The sequence below is a fragment of the Anarrhichthys ocellatus genome, unplaced genomic scaffold, assembly GCF_004355925.1.
Source record: "Anarrhichthys ocellatus isolate YVR2014 unplaced genomic scaffold, GSC_Weel_1.0 scaffold34, whole genome shotgun sequence".
NCBI lineage: Eukaryota > Metazoa > Chordata > Actinopteri > Perciformes > Anarhichadidae > Anarrhichthys > Anarrhichthys ocellatus.
This window is the reverse complement of record NW_022280064.1, coordinates 2224898-2251586: the sequence shown is the minus strand read 5'-3', so window position 1 is coordinate 2251586 and position 26689 is coordinate 2224898. Positions and strand designations below refer to the sequence as shown.

General features: G+C 43.7%; 1 protein-coding gene across 5 annotated transcripts in view; it reads left to right on the top strand.

Moving 5' to 3' along the window:
- The window catches only part of plcb1l (phospholipase C beta 1-like), a 95664-nt gene that overhangs the window by 3527 nt on the left and 65448 nt on the right, over window positions 1-26689 (top strand). For 2 of the 5 annotated variants that reach the window (XM_031865936.1, XM_031865937.1), the window contains exon 1: window positions 21642-26235. In XM_031865936.1, the coding sequence (XP_031721796.1) occupies window positions 25789-26235 (447 nt within the window). In that variant the 5' untranslated portion in view covers window positions 21642-25788. The other 3 variants (XM_031865940.1, XM_031865939.1, XM_031865941.1) reach the window with 3 other exon arrangements.

The following is a 26689-nucleotide window of genomic DNA, read 5'->3' as shown; positions in this document are numbered from 1 at the left end:
GAAGAAATGGATTGTAACTGGATTGAGAGATCAGAGATTTGGCGCTGCAGTTGGTTTGTGTAGTACGGTGTGTGAGTATGCTGCGTGCGTTCAGTGCTACGAGGTGATGCTTTTGTCGTTCAGTCTAGCCTGCGGAGATTGTGCCATCATGTGAACGGAACCAAAACGATTCCTCTCCAGTCTCCTCATAGATTTTCGTGGAAGTGATGGGTTGTCATAGCGAACGTCCCTATCGCCAAAACTCTCCCGATGTCGTTCCAGCATCCAAAGAGTCGCTTGTTGACTCTCCGCTCGCTTGCTTCCGTTTCTTTCTCTTTCTCTCCTTTTGGCAATTTCTCCGTGGGTTCACAAAGGGCCGTGTTTCAGCGTTGGTCTATCTGGGAGCCGCAGATGATTTCAGAGCACTAATAAGTCTGCTGCACCTCAACACAGACTCCTCTGCTGCAAGCCAGCTCCCAGCTCAACCCTTTCATGATATCCTACAGACCATTAGCTCCCTCTCCCAATGCTGCGAAAGGGACATCATTAAAAGACACACTTTGAAGAAGTGTGAAACAACCTGTAGTTCATGATTTCAGGTGTCTCAAATGAACACACACACCTGGCTCCATGCACCCTAGAAGGACATGATTGTGTTTTTTATGTTATTTGAGATTCTGGTATGCATGTGGTATTACAAGAAATTGGCTATTAATTGGCTTACACAGAGAATTTCTGCACTCTTGTAAGCATGCACTCTTGTAAAAACACCGACTCAGACACACACACACACACACATTGACTCCAGATGTCTTTTTCTTTGCTTTCCTCCAGGATTCTACAACTGTGACCCCGGTGACTCTAACAGTCGACCCCAAAGGTTACTTCTTGTATTGGACCGACCAGAACAAGGTGAGGCTCTGCACGATAACTCAACTGTTTTTCGGCTTTGAAGCTTGCAACCGTCAAGCTCACCTGAAACTCTTTTTGCAGTCTTAACTTTTGAACTCAAAGATGAAAGTCAAACCAAGAAGCCCAAATTTAAACAGTTTATACTCCTTTAAGCCCAGAAACCTATGAAGGAAGCAATTTCTTTTTTCTTTTTACGTCTCAGTTTTGAAATGTTAACCACAAATTAGCACGTGTGCTCAAAGTGGTGAATGAATGAGGAAGTTTATGTTTATGTTGCTCTGAAATGTTAGAGCTGCTATATCACCACAGCATTTGTTCACAGACAGTTGCTTGAAACTGTCCAGCTTCATCACGTACTACAGAATTGTCATCGCACCATCACTCACAACCATGGCAACACCGTTACATTTCTGTGCTGGTTTAAGGTTTAGAGGACGAGCGTCTTACACTTAGCTTGTCGTAGGTTGCCATTTTTGAATGTGTGCTTGGTTTCACTGACCCAGCTTTCATTCATGATCTTAGTAGCACACCAGGTAGGGAGGTTCTCAGTTTTAAAGAGCAGCGCTGGAAAAAAAAAAAACCCACAGAAATCTGAACTGCTGCACCTGCAGTGCTTAACTCGACACCTGTGAGAATATTCCACAGAGCATTGTGTTTTTTCTTTTCCTGCCCAGTTATGTCAAAGACTTTCGTACTTACCAGGTACAAGGACATTTAAGATACCAGATGCTATCAGGCTCTGTAACCATGTCAATCACGTGACTTCCTCTCAGTTTAACCTTGAATGTGTGAGCACAATTTGTAGAGGCGGTTCCAGTTTGGTCAAGTTGTCGTTTACTCTGTGTTATTGTACGGACAGCTTCAGTACAAGTCTGCCTGTCCAGCGCCTCTGTTAACATGCAGTGTGGCTCCATACAGGTGGACGGGCATATCGTGTTAGTCTGTGTCAGCAAAGGCAGTTAGAGGTAGACTAATTAATAGCTACCATCGATTTAATGTTTTCCTAGATGAGGATATTTCACTGCAGCCCTACCAGAGCACACACAGAAGTGCTGACCGAGACTTTACCTCTGTACACCTACTGTAAATGAATACGTTGTATGTGGAAAGAGAAGGGATGTCTTTGAGGCCTATATACAGTTCTATTTAACATTCAATAAGGAAAGACTTCCATGTCCGGAAAGAGAGAGACAGACAGACAGAATGATGAGCCTTTCCGTATGTGTGTGTTTACGTGTGTCGGTCCGGCACGCAAACTTGTCCCCTTTTCCCAGAATGCGTCATTTTGAATCCAAAATAGGGAGTTTTTGAATTTGGGAGGAGGAAATTTAACTTAAGAAGCAGCGTCTGCTCTGCACCGCTGAAAAAAAACGCAAGTTCCGCCCGCAACCTTACTAGCCGCACGCCGTTAGCAACATACGCTGAGGTCAGCACAACAAGCCGAGTGGCGTGCGAGTCAGTCGCACGTATGGCGAGTGCAAATCAAGCGGCAACCTCCGCTGCTGAAAAATGAAGCCAAGTTCCTCAAATGGCGGCTTGAGGCCGCGTCCAATCCCCATTAGCCCTCATGTTATTCATTAACCATGCTCTTCAGTTTTATAGCGTCTTGTGACCTGTAGCCTTTTGTGATTGTGTTCAGTGTTTGTTCAGTGTTTTTCAAAGTATTTGAAATGTTCCTTATTTTTATCATGAAAATGATTTTGCAAGTCCCCAGCAGGAGGATTGTGTCTCTGACACTTCCACTATCTATTAGTAAAGATTGTCAGTATGCAGACACATATGTTAATATGAAAGTGACAAGAATCTTGACTTTTTTTTGTTTGATGATGTCGCCTTTAAAGTTGATAAAGAATGTAAGTACAACTATTCGTGTTATTCTTATTCTAAAACATAGCTGGATAGATAAGATGAGTATTTTAGACAAATAAGACTCCTTAATCACTAGTAGCATACATTATGAAGGGGAAATGTTTTATTTTTTATTCATAAATTGGTGCCTTTGCCAGGGATGGAAATGATCGTCACACAGCACGCATCCTTGTCACCTTCTTCACCCCTGATGAGTTTGCATGCCTGGTGGGTGTCTGTTCTGTCTCTCAGCATTCAGCGCGGTCCGGCCGCACACATAATAACTCAAATTGATAACAAGCACTGCACTGACAAAACTCTATTTGGGCATAAAGGAAGGCTCTCGCGGCATTCCTCTGTGCCACAGTCGACTCAAAAGTGCGTTTGTATGTTTAAAAAGACGTCTTGTCTCGTGTTCCCGCTCTTGATGGTATTGCACATCTGCTCAGCAGACCAATTTAAACAAGCTGTGAAGCTGTGTCCAGTCGTTATGTGTGTGTTTGTTAGAGACTCCTGATGCCTGGTGGCCTGCGGAGTAAAAGCATTCCTCGGATTCTTCAGAAGCACAGCAGAACTGTACTCTGTGCCCGCTGCGCAAGCTTTCAAACACATGTTGTCACTGATGGGTGCAGTTTTTACTTTTGACTGTATTTATTAGTTTTACCTTTTTCTAAAGGCTTTGAACCAGGACTCATACTTGAGAGTTAAAAACCTTATACAATACAAAAAGTGCAGCAAATCAACTTTTCTTTTTTTCTTTTTTTCATATCCAAAGTTAGAGTCACATTAATGCACGCGGTAGGGAAAGGTGCAGACAGATAAAAGATGGAACAATGGACTATCGCATTTAAATTTAAAGACCAAGCTGTGGGCAATGGCAACACTTACAACATACAGTTAAAAAAACAACTGAACTTCATGAAATGTGAGGCTGCACAAACAACAGTAAGCTGAGGCTGACATTACTGTTCTATGGCCAGATGTGGCTTCAGCTAACATTAGCCAAGAGCTAAGCTTTTAGCATTAATCGGCATTGTCTAACATCGGTTACTTTACACAGTGTGTTGCGTGTGTGACTGAAACACTGAGGCAGAGAGAGGGGAAGGGTGATGGAAGGACATTTCTGCTAATCCCAAAGTCATTCTTCTGATCCAGCTGTGGAGTCCAGCCATGTTTTAAGTTCAGAAAGACAAAGTTCACTTTTGACAGCAGTGATGTCAGATCTGTTTAGCCACGTTGTTCTTCGCCTTTTCTTCCCCACTGGCCTTTTAGCTGATGACTCGAGACTCATTCCTCTCGTTTCATATTGATGCCTTTTGTTGCAGTCACAGTAAGTCGTGCTGGCAACGCGGCCTCAACTTCAAACACATAGTATTCTGGGGAAGACTTGTCAGAAAATGCAAAAAAAAAAAGCAGCCCAGGAGACAAGCTAAGACACCCTGGATTCAGAGATAAGCCGAATTGATTTTTCGCTTCCTTCCTTCTACTAGTGGACGTTTGCCAAGACAGGAGTTTGAGCAACGCTGCTCAAGATAGTCGATGTAGTCTGATATAGTTGAAGGGTATTGCACAATCACTCCCTTTTCCTCTGAGGATGAAAACAGGTGCAAGCTGTGTAGATTACTCTGTGAGCTCTGTCTCCATTGCTATGTAAACTCCTGCAGTCATAACTCTCCCGTGTTTGTATGTGTTTGCTTCAAAGTCCATTTGGCTGACTTTTTGTGTCTCAGCATGCTCTCTCCTTCACCTTCAAAGACACACACACACATAGCGTACAAACACCCTCACGGATAGATATAGGAAAATCTGACAGCAACAATAATTCTGATGAAGGGCCTGACAGCCACGATGATGCTTTTGATAATAATAACAACATCAGTGACAATGACATCAGTAGCAAAACAGAAACGTGTTTAAAGTCGGTTGTAAATGAATACCACGCTGTGACCTTTTTGGTCAACATATTCCTACTTTAGAAATACATTAACCAAAGTGTCATAAATGTTGGAGGGAGGTCAATACGTATGATGGATTATCACTGTGAAGTAAGCTAAAGTTGACGCCTTTGCTGCAGCTGTTAAATAACCCTTATGTGAGGAAAGGTACAGCACACACTTAAGAACAGGCAACTTGAATATACTTCCTTGGGATCCTTTTGCAATAACACTTCCTTTTGGAGCTTTGCAACAGTGACTTTGTAATGGGCAATTACATGGCTTTTGTCAAACTGTGCTGGTGACGGATTAGCAAATTTGCACAGCTTCTATTTTCAGAGAACGGCTGTTTGGCTTCTACTCACAAATAATTTCCTCAGAAATATTTTGCCTCTGAGTAACTTGATCACTAAGTCACCATTTCCACCCACCGCCCTGGTTCACTACTTTACATATAGCAGTCACGGTGCCATGGTAACTAGAGATCCGCCTGAGGTATTCAGACCCAGCTCATTTGACCACATTTACATACACGTATATGTCATGCTTCAAGTAACTCACCATGCACCCAACACGCACACATGAACAACGTGCCCATTCACCCACACACAGTCACACGAGTGGGCACCTACACCGGCATACTAACATTCCTGCAATGTTCCAACCAGGAACAGGTGCATCTTTTGCAGGTTAAAAATAATCTTTGCTCCGGTTGGTTCAGCCTGCTTTCAAGGGGAGGAGCCATTCCGCACCGAGAGGTGGACCGACTCAGTCAAATTACCAGTCCTTTGGTTTAGTTGCCATGGTTGCCAATGCGACAGCGCACACCTTGGAAATGTCACATTCTCCTTTTTCGGCCCCCGCTCTTATTCTGGAAAATGTTGGCACTTTGAAACTGATATCATTGTTTCCTTCTGTGTGTGTGTGTGTGTGTGTGTGTGTTCTCCTGAGCAGGCTGTGGTTAAATGATTTCTCTCAGGAGATTTATGTTTCAGCAGTGTGCCAATTTCAGGACATTTGCCGGACAAGCACTCAGCATATGGCATTGAATGATGTTTGGACTTGAAAGACAGTTCACCTGGCCCGCATCGAGTGTGTGTGGGGCATTTCTGAATCGAAATAATCCAGAGCATGTGTAAGGCTGTCTTTAGGATCATCTTAAACCAAATACACACACACACACACACACACACACACACACACACCCTCTTCTCTCCGCTCTGTCATAGAGAAGTTCACACATCGGTTTCCCCCAACGCAGCAGTTTTGTGTGATTACCGAGGCTGCTGCTCGTCCACCTCCGTCAGCACTATGTAGTGGTGAGAGACAGGCCATAAATCTGCAGCCAATCTACTGAAAGTGAATTGTGACCTCTGCCAAGTTATAGCGCGGCACGCAGAGGCTCTATTTCATCCGAACCAACGGTGAGAAACGGAGACAGAGGGAACACGGACAAAAAGAGAGAGCGAGAGAGAGAGACAAGAAGAAGAACAAGAAGAGGACGATGATCACGATGAAGAAAAGGACTTATGTCACGTGCCCTTTGTCAGCTGTGTTATGGTATCACTTCATTTACCAATAGACCATTTTTTTGCTTTGCTAGAAAGCTGTAAGGAGTCACTTTAATGCCACATTAGCATTTTTGTGACATCATTTAGGCTGACATTTCATTTTGATTGGCTTTTAGGACATTGGACCTATTGTGATGTAAAATTGCTATGTCGTTGTTAAAAATAGCCAACGCAACACACCTACAGTAATAAGTGGCTCCTAGAATGATGGGTTTGGAAACTTGTCATTGATAAACTATTATAATTTAAGAATCCATAATTCCATCATTTTTATACAGTGGCATTGCTACAGTGGAAGTTACTCAAGTTTCACTGTGTGTGCAGTTTGTTCGTCTGGAAAAATGATCAGTCTGCAGGTACACCTGTCATTTCAGTTATTTCTTTCTTCATAGCAGCACTGTTTTATAACTGCAAGTCACGGCCGATTCGGTCAAGATCTGCACTGCAGTCACAAACGCTGGCAAGGTCTAGTTTCATTTTGGCTTGACAGATCTGCTGTCGGGTTGCATCCAAATGATGGACAATATTCGGGTCACAGAGTGAGTCTGAAGACTTCTGATGAGCTCTGGAGCAATGCACAGGTGATTCAACATGCATTTCAGAGGACGAGTGAAAACTCATAGTTGGTTAACTAGCACTACCTGGAACAGTACAAGGTTCTCTGACAATCTCGTGCTTTTAAAAAAAAAAAACAAGCTTTTTGCTGTAGTTTGTCCCCAATAAAGTAAAATTGCAAAGATAAGATGTTCTTACAGTACCATTCCCTACAGTAGATACTTTATCAGCCACACAGAGAGGGCTAGGCTTTGCAATCAATCCTGAATAGTTCAAGCTTACAGCAAAAGGTCAGGGCAGGGTTATTGGCAGTAGATGTAGTTGTGCTGAGTCTTTATGGATGTGATTTATTGATTTTTGTCAGCGTTGTCACTGCAGCGCTTAAATATTATGACAGTTAAGTTAGCCACTGCTGTTTGGGAACCGCAAATGTTTCCTACAATAAAGTGTAAAACAAAGATGACTTTTTTATTTCCATCTTTCACTTTTTATTAGGTGGCATGAACAACATCTTGGCTCAGAGCACCTCGACCCGAAAACACGAGAATGTAAACCGTCGATCTGCATCGCGGGACAGAGCCTCTCAGTGTAGAAAAAAACAGTGGCCTGCGTATGTGTGGGCTTGTGGCATGGCGTGGTGGAGTGAATTAGTCTTTATCAGAGCTGAGAGTCAAAAGCAGAAAAGTGTTAAAAAGAAGAACAGCGTTGCCAAACTCCAGCAGTTCCTGAGTGACTTCAGAAGGCTTTGTTTGCGCTTGAGTTGGTCTTGTTTTTCTATTTGAATTCCGATTAGGACTTCTTTTCCACTGCCCTGTGCTGGTCTACGGGTAGAAGAATACACGCTCTAGCAGCCACGCACACACAGAGTAACGCTGAGGGGGAGGAGGGACACGGTTCTGTTCATTTCCTCTCCCGAACAACTGGAGTCCGCACACAAAACCGCAGATCCGGAAGGAGGAGTTTTTTTGGCTGATTAAAGGGCTCAGTCGTTGCCAACGCTGTTCAGTGTGAATCTCAGCGCCTCCGCTGAGTCTGCCAGGGTAACGGAGGTGACTTAGTGATGGCAGCGGCTCTGGCTGGCCGGCTCAGATGCCCTGGATTCAAGTGATAAGCTAAACAATCACATGGCTCGAAACTGAGGTTAGGCAGCAGCAACTGAAGGATAAGAGTCACATCCCACAGTCAATCATAATCTGTAGTGATGCAGAGGTTCTGCAAAACATGTAACAAGATCATGTGTGTGTATTAAGCTCTCACTTTGTGTTTGTGGTGAAGCACTTCACTGCTGAAAAGTGGGGTAAAAGAAAATGGTTCTTGAGTTTTTAATTGGAAGGCTCTTCCATATTACTTATAAGATAATAGTTTAACGGCTGTAATGTCTGTAGCATTATCACAGCCTGTAAACTAGCACAAAATATATGCTCAGCTCAATATTCTGGATTTATATTGTGCATTTTGATGGCCCACTGTTAGATTAGACTATTAGAGAAATAAAAAGTACTCCAGTAAATCTAATTTACAGTTGCATCATAAGCAGGCAATCATCTGTAAAATGTTTATATTAGACATCGATGATATAATGACTTCATAACTAAATGAATCATATAAAATACGTATTGTTAGACTCAGTGCTTGTGTCCAGTACAACGTACCGCCAACAGACAACAGCACATGTTGGCCCAATCAGGAGTGAGCTCCGTGTGACTGAGCAGTTTAAAATATGACGGCAGAGCGAAGAGGATGATTAAGCTTCTCGTGGTCTCACGGGTCCAGGTATTTATAACGTTCATGCCGGCCTATTTCTAGGCGGCTTATTCAAAAGCGATTTCTACTCTGTTGAATCATTTTATTTGACACAGTTCACACAGAATGCTTCTTGGCATTGAGTGCCTGGCATTTGTATGACGGAGGTGTTTGCACGCAGTCACAGGAGTAAAAAGAAAGAGAGCGACGTACCTAGAATGAGGAGGACTCAAACAGTTACACTGCCTTTGCTCTTTAGCTGTCTTATTCTACTCGCTTGAACATTGTCAAGGAAGAAAAAAAACCTCTCCTCCATCAAGCGTAAAAGATTTAAGGCTGCCTTTCAAAGAAAGGGCTTAATGAAATTTTGATGTGGAGCACTGAGATGTATATGGTTAGCGGTGATGCCGGTAAATTGACTTTATCTCTGCTCAATAGACTGAAAGGTCTGCTTCACTCTCACTCACTCTGCTTTTTGTTCAGTTCCGTCTCCGTCTCGTCTGTGCTAGTGTCTGCCTTTCTTGGCGCACTCTGTCATTACTCTCTGTGGACGCGCTGATTACCTCGTCATTATTGCCCGCCAGGTGCGTTTATTGGTTTCGGTGGAATAATAAGACGGCGTGCTCTGAGGGTAGCCATGCACCCCCTATTTCACACCAGTCGTTTTATTGTCTCCATGAGATGACAGTCTGAAGCGACTGTTGTTAAAAGCTCATTAATAGATCACCTTTTGCCAAGTGCCCACCAGATTGCTCTTTCTGATACCAAGCAATAAAACTATAACATTCCTATTGTTCACTTGCGTCATCCTCTTCCTCTGCCACTGGGAGTGGTTCCATGGCCGGCAGTAAATAAGCCGAGCAAAACGTGAAGCTTTACCACCAAATGCCAGAAGTAGGGCCTCTGTAGCTTAACAGGCCTCCGGGCAGCGGATTTCGCTGGACTGTGGACTTGTCATTGTGACACAGCCATGATTTGAATAGATTTAAATTTGCAGCGGAGGCCAGGCTGCTGCTGCAGCTGTCAGTTAGATATTTGCATGGCCGCGACAGTTCTGAGCTGTTGGTTGAGCTCTGCATCACAGCACACAGTTGAATCAGTCAGCATCAGCTTGTTTATGCTTGTTTTTTTTTCTTCTTCTTCTCTTCACTGGTCTGGCAGTGCCAACAAGCTGAACCAGTAAAGGCTGCTTGTAGTGCACAAACAAATCATGTCAGAGTTGGACCAACCACAACGACCATTGAACTTGTCCTCGCCTCTAATGTCTTATATTGCGGGAACTCTGACTTCCCCTCGTGGCACCATTGCTTTCTCCTTTTCGTTATTAACTCTATTGCGAATGATTTCACACTTGAGTGTTTCTCAGTTAGATGTGGGCTGGACATCGACTGTTATGGGCACAGTAGATGTGTAGATCAGCGGGAGAGCTGCATGTTGCAGTGGGATGACCTGACATTTGGATCATGGGGTCAGAACTCAGAGGTTACAGTCGGTCACAGTACGTTATAGATCTCTGATAACTCTTTCACAGAGTAAGATAAAGTGCTACCGTCACAGGGTCAGAAGGCATGAATTCAATCTTTGCGCTGCCAGTTTTAATTATGTGATATCGATTACAGTAGAGAATTCATGGGCGAGACATTTAAACACCGATGCTTCTGGTGAACTGATATTCAACATTTGTGAGGGCCGCGTTTCACGAGTCAACTGGTTAACAGAGACGCCGACTGACTCTCTCGTCTTTCTTCTTCCGTTCCCGTCCTTCCACTTCAAATGCGAAACCCGGCCCAGTTGCCATGACAATCCAATCCCTGCAGCTTGTGTTTTTTTTTACGCTACAAAAGTACTCAAAAAGCCCCCTGCTGCTGCGATTTGACTGCCATCGCTGCACCAAGCCAGGTGGCTGCTTTCCTCGGGGAGCCCTTTCAAATAAAGGCATTCAGCCAAAAGACTTTGAAGTCCCACTGCAGGCAAGCTCTCAGTAAGAGAACACACTTCCTTCCTGTCTCGTCCCAGGCTTTGACGGGGAAGCTTAGCCCGAGCACAACCCTCGTGTTGCAGTGTAAACGCTGCAGAATAAATAAATACACATTACTGTACCTGACAATCCTCAGTCCAACTCATTTAAACTCCAAATACAGAAGGCCACAGAGGTTTGGTTGTCTAATTGAGGGACTAGAGTGAAATCTTCAAAATGTGTGACCAAATGGTGTTACTGAAAGCTTGTCAGCTGAAACCAAAGAAACACTCTTGACTTTTCGTATTGTATCCAATCCCAGGTTTAAAGGATGAGACAAGCACTCATTTTAACAAAATGTGCACGCTCACACCTTGATTCAGAGGCATGCTAGAGAGAGAATATACCTCACTTTTGTTCAGCAGTTTAATTCACGTAGAGTTTTGTGTTCAGTGTGGTTCAGAAGTTCATCCGGTGATGAATCTCCCCCTTTCTCTCTCTCCTCTCTTTCATCTCCACCGTCGCCGAGAACAGAGAGGTGAGAACTGAAATTAAAAGAGTATTGAAGACAAAATTGCACGTCTTAAATTATTCCTTTCTCCTCTGAGGAATGATGTAAAATTGACAAAAGGTGAAGTTCACTTTGATGGCGAATTCATGATGAAGAGGGAGAATACTAAGTGTTCGGTCTCTCAATTCAGCTATATATAATTCATAATAATAATTCAACCATGTGATGCTTGAGATAGAAAATATGATTTATTATTTGAGAGTCAAATGAAATAAAATGTTTGTATAATGAATACACGCAGACGAGCTGGTCTGTCCTCTTTCCCCGCATGTTTCGGCCTTCCCATCATCCAGAGCAAGGACTCTACCTTGTGATGACATTTTCACTTCTGCAGAAATTCCATATCATAGCAACAGGTATTTAACTTGTTATAAAACTGTCATCTTTGTCATTTAAAGCATATTTATACAGTACTAAAATATGGAGAGATGAGGCAGTTATATGGCTTATCTCCCTGTTATGATCATTACTACCACGGGGGGAAATTCCTTCTTCACTGTCAGTGTGTAGATTATTGAACTAAGAGACTTCCAGAAGCCCGCGAGTTGCAGGATGCTAATAGAAAAATCACAAATCAGCTTTCATGTCTGAGGGTTCGAGTGTAGATCAACATGATGAGCCTCACTCTTTTCTTTTCCCACAGCAGATTTAATAACTATGTATCATGCTCATTCGCTCTCATAACACTGCACATAGCACTCTGCATTAATTCATTAACCCTATTAATATATAACGAGCTGTCATTTGTCTTTCTTTCCCCTTCTCCCTTCTGTCTCTCTCTTCCCTCGCCCCCCTGATGTTTCAAGCTGGTTTTTCCATATTCAGTGAAAGCCCTCGATGCATTTCATTTAATTCATTTTGCTGGAGAAGTGAGGCCAGTGGATAGCTCTCACTCAAGTCCCATTTGCTAATGTTAATAAGGCAATTAAAGGCATTTTTGCTTTCGAGCAATTTCCAGTGCTTCCTGCGGATGAAAGGAATGACCAATTGCTGAAATGGGCGACTGGTAAGAAGAGGTTTTTAACGAGAAGAGAGACACAGAGTGGTCAATAGGATAGTGAGTAACGATAATCACAGAGAGCAAAGACTTGTCTTGTTCGTCATTTACAATTTACATCTTGTGTTCACTCTCAACTTTGTTGATCACTGAGATACGGAGTAATGGTGATCATTTAAAAGGGACATCGTTCCCACCAGCTCGGGGGCTTCTGTGTTTTCATGCCGTCCTGCTGCTTTTCATTTTAAGATGGATTCCAGAAAGCTTTACGGCGGTGAACTCATTACGGCCTTAAGTGTAGATGATTAACATCTCGATACGGACACACGTTCAAACTAAATAAAAGTTAGAAAAGAAACAAACAAAGAAATCCTGTCAAAACCAAGAAAGGACCCTTGCCTCAACAAAAAGCTGTTACATTTTGAACCACAACCCTCTGTGAAAGACTCAATATTTTCCACTATCACAGCATTGTGCGAGTCTTTACAGTGCAGACATCACCTGTCACCTCAATCTCCTTTGACGGGTAAACAGAGCGTCGGGGTGAATTTAGAAAGTTTTCTGCTCGGCAATCATTCTTTTGTCCATCCTCGAATTTCCCCTCAGACTCCTCTCTTCCTCCCGCTGCTCCATTTCCGCTCGAGCAGCTAAGTGTGTCACAAATGTGGGTCAGTCGCCTTTTCTTTCCCCAATAAAGTCACTTCGAATTGGTGGAATGACAAGAAGGTATCAAATTTAAACAGCTTGGATGGGCTCTGGGGCAAGACGAGAAGCGCAGCAGTCTGCCATAAGATACCAGCTCCTCTCCGAGAGCCTTCCTCGAGAGAGTTACATGACGGGAGGGAGAGGAAGAGGCAACACCTCGCCCATTAGAAGAGAGGGACATGGAGAATTAGTCTTCATCAGTACATTAGCAGTCAAGCTGGAACCAGGGGGGCAGTGAAACCTTTTACACAGCTTCTCTCCGCAGACTCGTTGGGCTCTGCTGACGCCCTTATTGTCTGTGCATCCGTGATTTCAGGACCTGTTGACTAACACACATGATTGCCTGTGGTTTCTTTGACACTTTAGAGTAGCAGCAGCTGACCGATACATCGACTAATAGTAGAGGCTGATTCATGTGCCGTTGCTCTCCAGGGATGCTGCCATTACTGCAGTTGAAATAAACGCAGTTTGACTGACAGTGAAAGCATATAGATGTTTGGGTCGACCAGTTGGCAATCACCTCCTCAGACAGAAAAATCGTAATTATCATACCCTGAATGCCTTCATTGCGAGGTTCCGTCCAGCTGATCCTCTTCTCATGACGCCAACGTTGAACTGAGCTGTGCGTTTGGTTTCACTTCCTTTATGTTAACAAAACCAGTTTGAAATGTTAGTTGGATGGTAGAAACCAGACTAAATTATATGAGGATGAGGGTTATCAGTCATCGTCCATCACGGTCCAACACGTCACTTTCACGTGTCCGTGTCCCTACTGTCCTCTACGCTCTGGCACCACACTAATAAAACCTTCCCTTGTCAAAAATGACAAATGAGAACCTGCGACCATGTCACTTGCAATCCATATATTCTTACATTTTAACCATATGAATCATTCATTTAAAATCCGAAACATGTAACATGTAGAAGTGAACGTAATTAGCTTGAAAGAGACTTTGCACACGTTTAAAAAAAGCTTTTTACTGTTTACACTGCTGTTTAGGTAAACCGTATTTATTAAAGTTATTAGTTTCATACTTACGCCAGCGTCCTGTCCTCTACTCTCCCTCCTTTTCCTGTATTTGCTGTTCACTTACTGATCAAGCTGCTGTAGTTAGAGACAGAAGAGACGTGTGGAGAGAGGAGGAAGGATAACCAGAGGGAGTCCGAGGAAGGATGTTGGAGGAGAAGAGAGACAGAGAGCTTTGCCTGCTGAGAGAAAGTAAAAAAAAATAGGCATTTCTCTTAGCTGTCCGATTTGTCCTGACTTCAAAAGGCCCATGGATTGCACTTAGGAGGTGTCTAAATGAGGTGATGTGAAAGATGAGAGCCAGAGCTGCACTGTATGTGCCGCTGCCAGTGGTTCTCAAAGGACTACAGTATAGAGAACCTCTTCACAAGCACACACACGGACACGCTGATCACTTTCAGCCCGTAGATCTGAAAACAGAGACATGGTGTTGTCTCTGGTGGGAGTGGAGGTGGATGGGTCAAACAACTGAGTGGTTTCCTGTGAAGATGGAAGTTCATTTTTGAAAAGACTTACTACTAGTAAAGAGGGGAAATCTGGACTTTCGAAGGAAAACGCACGAAAAATAAGATTCATTGGAATAAAAACAATATGTGACATTGAAAAGTTGTGCGTGTTTACAAGTGAATCATAGTCTGTAGTGTTTGTGTCCTGTCTGGCCTTTTATTTAACTTAATTAATCCTTTCTGGGGATTTATTGCAGATGTTTGTGTATAGTATGTTTATGCATTCCTTCAAGTGTGTTGAAATGGCACAAGGACCCTGATCTCAGATGTTCCTCTGCAGCAGCTATGAGCCGTCCACAGTGTGCCTGAGGGAAGCCACACAGACTGAAAATGATGTGGAGGAGGAAGGGGCGGAAGAACATGGTGGAGGGGGATCAGACAAGACAAGATGTGAACTGTCATCCGTCAACACGGGAGCTGCTGTCAAGAAGACGGTCGGTGAGCGTGGAGGGAGGGCAGGGTGAGGAGGAGCGGAGGAGGCAGATGTCCATGGAGAGGACAGCTGAGACGGAGTGAGACGGATAGGCACATCTCCAAGACGGCGGAGGCAGGGACGTACAAGAGAGGACTGGAGTGAGCGAGGAAAGGGGGAAGCAGAAAACAATCCAGCCAGAAGCACAACAAAGACGGAGTGAGAGAGAACATCAGAGGATGATGGACAGATGAGGGAAGCGGCTTTGCTTTCTCTGTCATCCCACTGGGTTGTGCCATCTATCAGCGAGGAGTACACTCCCTGCAGTGTCCTCCTCACCGTGCTCCATCCGTCACCGTGCATGCGGGTGTGTGTCCGCACGCGTGTGTCCAACATTTGATTGGTCTCGCATGCTCCAAGGGAAAAATTTGTGACCAGCGTGAGCCGAAGAGCCGGTCACATCATCGCTCCCAGTCCCCCGAGTGTTTATGATGGTTGAACAGGGCAGACACTGCAAATTGATGATAGAGAGGAGTTGGGAGTTGTGTGTGTGTGTGTGTGTGTGTGTGCACAAGTTTGAGTGTGTACGTCTATAGAGTTATGTTTGTGAGAGTGTGCTTTACCTGATGTGTGAATGTGCACGTGATGTATAGAACAAAGCTTCCTGCGGCCTTTATCTCCGCGCTAGTTGTTTTGTGGAGCGTGGCGGTGGCTGATAGCCACTATCAGCCACCGCCACGCTCCTCCATGGCTCGGCCTCAATGTTTTTTCCCCACATAACCAATCCTCCCTCACACCTTCCTTGCTGCCTCTTCTCCTTTCTTCCCTCCTTCCCTCTGACCTCTAATCTCTGTGTCCTCTCCCCATCTGTCTGACCATGAGACTCAAAGTGATTAAATACATATCTATGACTGAATTCAAATTTGTATGACTTAACTCTACATGTATTTCTAACTGTCCTCAATCAACCCACTGAAAGAGGCACATGGAGATTCATGTTTATGTGCGTTGTTACTTGACAATGAGGTTTTGGTGGAATCTGTGAATCTAAATCCATAAAGATGGAAAAAAAATTTTTATTGCATTTCTAGACGTGCCTAGCGAATAAAGTTACTTTGAGTGTTATACTGATTCTGACTCGACATATAACGTAAAGATCTTTTAAGGTGCGAGGAAATACATTCTGAAAGCAAAGCCTTTAATCTCTCCAGCTTGCTTGTATATTATCCTCACAACATTACCTGCTAGCGTTTGGGGAAGATCTCCACCTACGTTTAAAAAAACCTGCATTAAGCCCGTGAAGGCTTGGCTCAGCAGTCTGCGCTGTAGCTGGTGTCCAGGAGGGTAAACATGCAATTTTACCACAAAGTAATGGGACTGCTGAACCTGATTAGTTCAATACACAAGACAAAATAAAGAAATGACTGGTTGCAGCAAAACCTCTTTAAAAGGTGAGCCTACAAAAGGAAGTCGAGTCTGGAAAGACATGTGTGGATGAGGGGTGACTGCCCCTGCTAAAGGTGACAAGTGGATGGAGAACACAAGTGACACACTCAGAACTACAAAAGAAGTGACTCTTTCTATGATGATAATAATAATTATAATACAATAATAGGGGACTAATCTATTGAGAACAGATAGCGGAAACAAGCATCAGCTGCAGCCCCGACGGCAACCCATATTTAATGCTTTAGAGTGCTAAAGTGCGAAAGTCTTTTCACTTTCACTCATGTCACCAATCTCCAACTGCATTCACCTCTTTTAAATGTCAGAGTAAAATTGGGGGCAGATGAAACTGGAGTCAAGCATGTCTCAACTTTGAGACAAGCAAAGAAAAAAAAAAGAAACAGTGTTGCTCCCACATTGTGGCTGGTGCTAGGGACGCCTGGCTGAGATCTCTGCATCCGCACCTCACATTTGTCAAAAGAGGACTTTACCCTTTTGAAAGCCCAGATTGTGCAGCGGTGAAGGTTACAGTGATGTTTTACCACGATGACAAGGTGGCGACAGCGGGTGAAAGACTGGCAGGAACAGACGCTCCTGTTTTAACAGAATTTACGGTGGAGCTGTGGGAATTGTTTTCAAAGTGTCCAACACACCTGCTGATATGCAGAAGAAACTGCATAGAGTAATTAAACTCAAGAAAAAAAGTTTGATGTGCACATAAGCACGAGAGCTTCTGTGGTGATTTCATAATGATGACAAAACGGATACCTGCTGCCTTCAGATGGCTGTACAAATAATCACCAGTGTAAAAAGAAAGGCCTTTAGTGTCATACTAAGACACACCGGAGAAAACAAGTGTTGATATTCACATGTTGAAAAGAACCCTACCCAACGCCTGCAAGCTGTTTCTATTGCCATGTTTAATCCAAGGCGGCCTATGAGTGCAGAAGATTGGTTTTACCGTTATATAAACAGTAGCCGTTGAGAGTTTGAGGAAAAATAAGGTGCGGTAAATGCTCTTTCAGTGCATTTCATTCACACTGTGAAGAGAAACTGTCCTTCGGCGGTTGCTTATGACAGAGCTTTGATTTGTTTTGAAGATTTCATTGCATTTTTATGATGTTGCAGAGGAGGAGAGGGAAGAGAGAAAAACTGGAGACATGGAACAGAGTGGACGGATGAAAAACAGAGTGAATGAGTTGCTCAGTCTGAATAGGCCCTTGGGCGGCCTCATGGCAATGCCAGACTCTCCAATTTGGCTCAAGGCTTTTGTCGCATGCCATACCTCATTTCTCTCCCGCTTCTGCTGTCATTCTCCACTTCATAGCATGTATTAAAGCATTTAATCCAAGGACAAAGGAAATGATTTACCACGTCATGGGGCCTCCTGTGAGATACTACATCATCTTAGACTACTGATAGGACAGGAGGCGGTCAATCAGAACCTCAGTGCAACGTCTTTACACACATATATGTGCAGAAATGTGTAAACAAAATGTCCCCACAGTCATTCTCCTCCTACATACATGCTTTTTCCTTATTTTGTCTGAATGTTTGCATCTCTCTTTGCATCTCTTTAGTCAGCCTCTTTCAGGTTTGTAACCTAATCACAGTGGGGCTGTTATAGAGTCGTTCCACAGGAACCAGAGGACGGGAGCGGCAGAGCGGATGCAGCTCTCAACCGAGTTTAAGCACAGCTCTCCACGAACCATTTTCCCTCGTAACGGGACGTGTTTCCTGGCAGCCGAGAGTCGCTGGAGGGCCACTCACAGGGACGGGCACAGCACCTGTCTGGCTTTAGTGTGTTTTGTTCCGCATGAACATGATTAGGTTGACTCGTCCGTGCCCAGAGTCCTCTGACCCAGAGTCCTCTGACCCTGAGTCAGTGGGCCTTTGAAAACTCTTGTGCATAAAGAATGCAGCAGTTGTTATGCAATAGTCTCATATAGCTCGGCATCACATAAAACCCCAAAAGTCCTCATTGCATTCTAGGTTGTGTATGTTGGTGTGTGTGTGTGTGTGTGTGTGTGTGTGTGTGTGTGTGTGTGTGTGTGTGTGTAGACGGAGCCGAGGCTCCCAAAGAGTCCTGGCATACATACTGTATTTATGAGAGCTTAATTTGGTCCGTGAGATGGCACGGAGGGGTGAGGGGCCACCCTGACATGTTATACCAGTACAGTCTGTGTGACCTCATGACACAAACCAGCAGCTTGTCAGCAGTCCTGTAAGCAAACCACATCTGACTGGCCAGCAACGGGATTCCAGACATTAACATGCATTGCTGTAGATGAAACATGACGCAATGGAATCGACCATTAAAAGCTTGTTGGCGGATTGATGATTTGTTTGATCTCTGTCCTTCTGCTTCTTCTTTATTCAAATAGGTAAAATTCTACCATCGTGGAATATAATTTTTGTTGTTATAATTATAATTATAGAGCACTCTTGACAATGTGACCCTTCCATGGTACACCATACATAACAGTCCGGGCTCAAAACATCTCCCCCTTCATTTGCTCTGTGCCTGTTCACCCCCCCCCCCCCCTTCCTGCCTTCACTTTCGTCGCTTCTTGTCTCCGTTGCTGAGCAGAGGCCCTGAGCCCTGCGGAGCGCACATCCATTTTGAACCCGGAGGCTGTCAGGCATGCTGTTGGTAAATGAGCAAGCTAACCTGTGGCTTTCAGTCTCCCCACTTCCACTTATCCTTTCCCCCGTCTCTACTTTCCATTCCATGTTTCCCTAACCCTCTCCCTCCCTCCTCTGCAAGCCCCATCGTCGATATATTCAAAGCACCTTGGAACAGACCTTTTCCCAGTTAGCCTCGAGTCAAGTTTTGTTTTCAAATTAAAGGAAAACAAAGAGTAGTCCAACACAGGAACATAGTTTATTTATATTAGATGTAGAGCCTGAGGCAGAGGCGTATTTGACAACAGAATGACTCATACAGATCAATGATGAATTTCTTGCAAAGTTTTATACAAACACCGCCCTCCTTACTTGCTACTCGGAAAAAGGAATGGGTTTAACTTTAAAAGAGAGACAGCATGTTGCAGATGTTGCGTGAACAGCGGCTACACAGCAGGTATAAACAATCAGGCACAGAAAACAGAGCCCAGGGCCAGCGTATGTTAAGCATGTTCATTACTTTTCGGGACTTTCTCTCCTGCTGGCCCTGCTTGTTTCCTGGACGTGCCGTGGATCTTAATAGGCTTTGGATCCCCTGCTCGCTGTTATGATGCACACAGAAATGCCCAGAGAGAGGGAGGGAAATAAGGGAAAGGTGGCGCAAGATGCAGGGTGATAAATAAAGACAGAAATGAACAGATAAAGAACACGTGTCAGTGGAACAGGAGAAATAATGGCTGGACTGCCTGACTGAAAGAACTTTTAATTGACTAACTGTGCAGTGTCTGCACATATAAATACAAGACAGTATTAATAAAAACGTCACTGGCATCAACTTTAGTGTACTTCTGCACAACAAGCAAGCCTGCGCACACAAACGCTGACACGTGCCTTTTGGATGTCACGGTAATAGCTACACATGTATAGTCTTAGTCGCACACTGTGTAAGCAGCTTGTCACCCAAACAGGCAGTTTGCTTTACCTTTAATGGGCCGGCTCTATAGGTTAAACAATGACGCTGAACCAGCCTAGAACTGTGTTAACTATGCAGGGCTGGAGGGCACTAAAGAGGACCCCATCACGAGCGGCTTCCTGTAGCCCCTCTGTTCCACCAGGGCCCCCATGCGGATCCCCGTCTCTCCAGAGAGACTTCAAAGGCAGGCATTTGCAGACCTGATGTAGGCGTTAACCTTTGACTCAGAGGCTCTCTCTGTGCAAACAGGGACAGCCTAATTGACGCTATGCACTGCAGAAAAGGAATAACTTGTCCTCGTGGATTGCAGCCATAGAATAGAGTGCTTTAATTTCCGCCTCTTACAGTTTATGGAGACACAGTTTATGGCTGTGCATCTACCGTAGCAAAGTGGCCACATTTTTTTAACGACCTCTATTTACCAAGAGTTTGCATCTAGAAATGCTGCTGTATATGACGTTCTGATTCCTTGGCTTAAATATGCCCTCAACGTATCCTCATACAACAGTTCGTATGATATTTATTATTTACTTTTGCGTTTTCCAAAGAAAGTCCAGCAACACGTGTCATTACATGCATATAGTCTTTTCAAAATAAACTTCCATCTTCAGAAGAAGCAACTCTAGGTTTAGCTAGCAACAAAACTACTCTGTCTAGGAAGAAGTGCAATCATTTTTGAAGGTATATCTACAAACACTGTATGAGAACAACCTGCCTGGCTGCCTCTCAGAGAGGTGGGGAGATAATCCAGACTGATAAAGGGATGTGGTGACTGAAAAAAACCATAGCAGGGGTCTTCTGCATGGACAGACGGAGGAGTTGACGGATGCATATCTGTGATGTGTCTACAGGTTGCCATTCCTGAACTTGGCATACAGGAGGGGAGATAAGTTCAGATCACTAACAGGAAGTTGTTCCGAGTCACATGTTGTGACTGTGATTTTATAAAATGAATTCTGTGGCTTAAGAAGAAGGAAGGGAAGTTAAAAGCAGCTTTTCCCTGTGCACATTGCCTCATGGTGTCAATATTTCAGGGCTCTTACTTTGAATTTTGTCCAACTTTTCCTCTGCATCACTTCGGTGCCATAGTGAAATATTGGAGCTGTAAGATGGAACAAGAAGCTCTGACATGGCTTTCCACACTGCCAAATCAATAATGAATCAGAGGTGGAGCCATGGTTTCCATTTACTGAAAATGCTGAATACTTCCCTTTTTGGTTAAATGATGGTGTTTTCAAGGCTGTCTTCATTAGGGTCCCATCTTATGTGTCTTTGCCAGTTAACCACCACTCACTCACACAGCCGACTGCATCCAAGCGGTGGCGCGGTGTTGTGGCAGAGCGTTTTGCCAACAGTGATTCCAGTGGCGTGCTGCCTCGTGTATACGAATTCATGAGGAAATTCAGATCCAGAACCTGTGTGTGCTCAGTTTGTGTGCTGAGTCATCAGTCAAAATGGGAACTTTACACGTTTGTCCTAATTTTGTGAGCAACACTACAATGAAGCTTCTGTAGGCCAGCGTGTCATTGGGGTTGCATCTATCTAAACTGAACGACTCCCAAATGGCATCTGGTATTAAGGCTGATGTGTGTCCCGAAACACACACTCTCACACACACACACACACACACACACACACACACACACACACACACACAGGGTTGCTAGAATGTTTTCCTCCAGCCTGGATCCCAAACAGCTCCCTTGGGCTCTGAATGTCTTTGTGTCCCAAACTGCCATTGAAACCTTTGAATTGGTTGACATTGATACTAAATTAGCTGTTTTTCTTATTTTTTTTTACAGGATACGGATCTACTGGATATAGCGTACATAAAAGATGCCAGAAATGGAAAGTGCACCAAAACGCCAAAGGTAAGCCTGCAATTAACTGAAGTTATTTGCTTGCCCAGCCCAGAGTACTTGAATATGTTTATGTCTCTGTGCCATCCCATTCGCTTGACTGCAAAATCTAGTGAATGTCTTCAAATTTAGCACAAAGGATGAACTGATTAGAATTTGGTGGTCAAAAAAACACATTTTTGGCCATAACTCAATAATTCATATGCTTATAATCAAGATTTCTGATAAGATAAAATGACAAAGTGAACCTTACTGGTTGGTGGAGAGATACTACTGCGAGATAGTGATTCTAGTTCTTCTACACACTATTATGTGTTCAATCAAGAACAATAGTTTCACTATTGTTCTTGTTTTGGTCCCTTGAGGCTCTGGAAACACAACGAGCTGTGTACCGAGAAGACAGAGGAGGTCTTTTTTTGAGCGATGATATGCTTTGTAAGTGTTTATTTTTGCACAGAAATGAAAGCCATGAGTGGGTGTGAGCCCGACCACGAACTGTCTGCATCCATCTAGCCGTGAACTCGGTTACAGACTGGATTGTTTGAGGTGGTTGTATTGGTTGAGACTTGTATGTTCACAAACGGGTGTAGTTGTTTGTATGGGAGGTGGAGTTAGTGTAGTTGTCTTTCATACAACCTTCAGATCTTCATATTCTGCATTGATGTGACTTGTGGTTGATATGTATCGGGTGCGGCTCTATGGATGGTGTTCACAATTCATCTGCATGCATTGTATACAGTTCTCAGACAGTGATGTGAAGAGAAACGCGAGGAAGTGAAGCTCAAATGACAATTAAGTTTGACAAACATGATTTGAAATCAAACCCACACAGTACATGGATGGTTTCCACTTGCCGGGGTATCCAAATTGCTATTTCACAGCTCATTAAAAGGTTTTTGATTGTGAGCGATGAGAGAAGAATTTGTACACATATTTCTTTTTTAATCTGGCACGCTGCAAACTGTCGAATGAATTTGGCACATTCTGGTGCCGTAACTTGCCAAGCAATGATTAGAACAATAACCTGCATTCTTTTCCACTTTCTCTTCATATATACCTGCTTAATGACAAAATTCCACATATCTGTTGGACCTATTTAGTCTTGTGATGAGCTGCTGTTACATAGCAGTGGCGGTCTTCATCGTTTTGACTCAGTGCAGCGGGAGAAGCGAGTGGGGGTCACGCACTGCTGCTCTGTCGGGGGAGTGAGTAATGATGGAATGAGTACAATAACACAGAGAGGATTCGTGCATTTCTAAACAGCTTACAGAGTGATGCTACCCAGGGAGAAGACATGGCCACGTGACAGGTAAGATGGTCGAAGCATTGGAAATCCATTACTGGGTGATGGAGCGGCGATGCACCCTGGGCATTGTAATGGGAGCACCAGTGAGACACATTGTCTGAAGAGTTGATGGGATGAGGAGAGGAAAGGGGAGAGGGAGGGGGAGAGGGATGGAGAGACTGTGGGGATGAGAGGACGGAAAGCAGAGAGAGCAGAGGGGAGGATTTTATGTAAGGTCTGCAGAAGGATGAGAGGAAGGACACAGAGATGTTCAAAGGAAGACGTCACGCGAGAAGCACAGATAATACCAGACAGCACTCGCTGTAAGTGGACAGCGCGTTTCAAGGCTTGCTTCTCAAGTATTTCTCCTTCACACGTTTTAAGGATCTTGCCCGAATGGTGAAGGTTGGTTTTTTTTCAACGATCATCACTGTGCTGTTAACTTCCCCTAGTCAAACAAAAAGCTTTTTAAATGATGGGGTTGGTTAAGCAGAACACAAAAACTGATTTAGACAAGTACAGAAATCTGAATAATAATAATGATAATTTCATTTCTATGTAACGATACATATCACGACATAGCATGTTTTCTAGGTCAATAAATAAAGAGTCCGTATGAAGTTACCGCATTTTTTGTTATTCTTTTGTGTGCTTTAAATACTTGTATTTTCTCATTTAATTAAGAATTATAATCAGCTTTTCTGAAACATTTTGTTAGATATGTGCTTGTTTTCAATCAATTAAGATGACGTAATTGTGTATCACGATGTCTCGATATGTGATTACTCACAATATTATTCCATTGAAAGATGATAAGAACCATATGGAATTATTGCCAAGCTCTAATTGAAACATTTTAAACAAATTTGAATCCACCCAAGTTAAAGATGCTTCCTTCCAATGCATGTTACTGAAATTGGGAGCAGATTGAAAGAGTAAAATCTTTTTCCAGCAAACATTTCAAGTTTGAATGTAATAGTTTTCAAGACATACTGCACATACAATGTTTTACCGTCTTGTTGTTGCGTCTGTTGATTTTATATTTATATGCTCTCTCCTCTTTGAAGCCCGTACCGCTCTTCTCCTCTCTCGCTCAAGAGCTCCCTTGGCAGCGCTCATTCATTCATGCAAATTGCTGGAAACCAACACACTCACCGAGACGAGACGTAGATGTTGAACTCGTGATGACATGACGGTAAAAAGCTTCAGAAGTGCTTTTATTGTGACACTCAAGAGTCCCGTGTCTAAGCCCGATATTGTCAGGCTCCGATGCAATCATCCTCAACAGACTGGAAATGGGCTCCAGATGGAAGGGCTCTTTTGGCTTGCCTCTTTTGAGCTCTTGTTTCCACTACAGCTCAAGTTACTTCATATTGTCTTTGAGCGCCATATCGGAATTTCTGTCTGAACGCCATTAAGGTTTGTGAGCCCGCTGCTGTGTTCATCGGCTCGTCACAGCGTGTGGGCGGCATGTCTGCCCTCTGATGAACTTATGCCACCCTGCCCACGGGCTCCTGCTCCTCAGTTGTGATTCATACATTTTCACTGTCAAGACAGACAGACACACACACACACACACACACACACACACACACACTAAACACAAATACATTCGATGGAGACGAATGCTCACTCCCACTTGCACATTGCTGTGATGTACATACTGAACACACAAACACATGCTGAGTAGAGCAACGGAGCACGATACCAGTGGCCTTTGTTCTACTGTGCTCACAATGATGATGCTAATTAGCATGTGTCCACCCCATCACAGCTCAGGCTGACTCGATTGGCCGCATGTCAGAATGACAACCTTTGTGTGACGGATGGATCCAGAAATAAACCACACACCCTTAGGTCCGGTGAGCAAAGCACAGCGCTAATATTCATCCACTTCATATAGACACAAATAGCTGGCAGATTTGGTTTAATCAACTCAAAAAACCTAAAAAGTACACAGCTGGTCCTTGGAGACACATGCAGTCGATATTATTCATTTCAGAACCACCTGAAATTTCATGAATGTTAGCCGTCCATTGGTATTTGTTAGCCACCTTAATACTGTCTTTATAAGGCTCAAATTGATTTCAAACATTTAAAGGGAAAGTGTCCTATTTCTCGTTAAATACAAACTGGTGATGGTCATTAACGTGGCGCCAAACAGTTTTCAAGTTCAAGATGAAAGAGAAAACATATGATTTACATGCCAGATCATTGGTTTACTTCATACATGTGTATGGAATGTATGTGAGCATGTATGTATTTATACGTTCAATACATTTGGGGGAAAATGTGATGTGTCCAAAGCCGCTGGTCACTGTACCAGATCCAACTGTTTCAAACCATTCATTCATACTGTCTCTTCATTAAATCTGCAGATTAGCTTGTTCCTGCACAGCATGCTCCCACTCCTCAGCACCAACCAAACAAATAAAGACACATCTGCAATCTCTCCATTACTGCATATTTGTGCTCGTTAAATCAATCACAGAAAACATGTGTTAAAACATGTGTTGTGGTCTGATAATTCAGATATCCTTATCTTACCCCAGCCGGAGTCTGCCATATTCGAGGTGAATCATTCTGCCGTCTGTGTGTTCAATTAGACATGAGCATCACGTAACTCATCCATCCCATGATGCATAGGATCAGGCTGAGGTGCTGCTGACTGACTGAGTGTAGCAAAAATGGCTGTATAGACTCTTGCATGCTCACGCACAGACACAGAGGGGCTGTTCTCAAAATAGCATTTTCTGGTCACAGTATTGGTGGATTTCACGCACACAAAGCCATGCTTGCTGTTGGAGGTTAAATTAATCAAAATCAACTGAGAGGGGAACAAAGGATAGTTAACAAAGGGGCGTGTTATCAGCAAAGAAACACATGGAAATCTCCAAAAACAAACCGCAATCCTGCTGCTACAGTATTCAGTTAAAATACAAAATGAGTGATATGGGTAATTTTAAAAGATGGACAATTCATCCTAGGTGCTTAACTTCAACAGCAGCTCTTGATTTGAAAAATGTATTCTTATTTGGCTTTACAGTGAATAAAAATGTAATGAATGAAGTGAGGTCGGCAGCAGAATCAAGGCTACGATATTTATTTCCTCCAGAGGTATCTGTTCCTTCAGACTTTCATTGTGAGGCGAGAGGAAGGGGCCGCCAGCTCTGTTGCAGTCTAAGCTCGCAGGAGAGAGGACTGCTGCTAAATGCAGAGCAGCTTGCGTGTCCCCAGCAGTGTAACAGGATCTGGGAGAGGCCAGCAGGCCATTATCGCCACCGCTCTGTCTGGTCAACAAAGTCGGCGAAAGCTCCGTCTCCCCCAGCGGTAAGTGCTAAACACCTCCTCCGAGTGCACAGCGAGCTACTGTGGGGTTTAGATGTGCCCCGTATCCAATGCGCATTCAGAGCGGCTGTGTTGTGACAGTGTTTACAGAGGTGGTTACATAGTTCAGACAGTAAACACAAAACTGTTCAGACAGTATCAATTCATTTTTTGGAAAATGCGGAGCGGTGCCTTTCTTTTCTTTAGTTACAAATCAGAAAAAAAGACCCAGATCGTCACTTACAGCTTCAACAAATGTGAAAATAAATGAATATTAACAGCTTCTTTAAATGTAATAGTACAAGCGAGGAAGGCTTTTTGTAATCTTGCATTCTTTTTTGTTGAGCGGCACGAAGGCTCTCGCTGTGGCAGTGCTTGTTTCCATCATCTATGCTGTCCGGTGTGTATCGATGAAGGATGGGGTCACAGTGTGTGCTCCGGCTGCAACAATCACAGC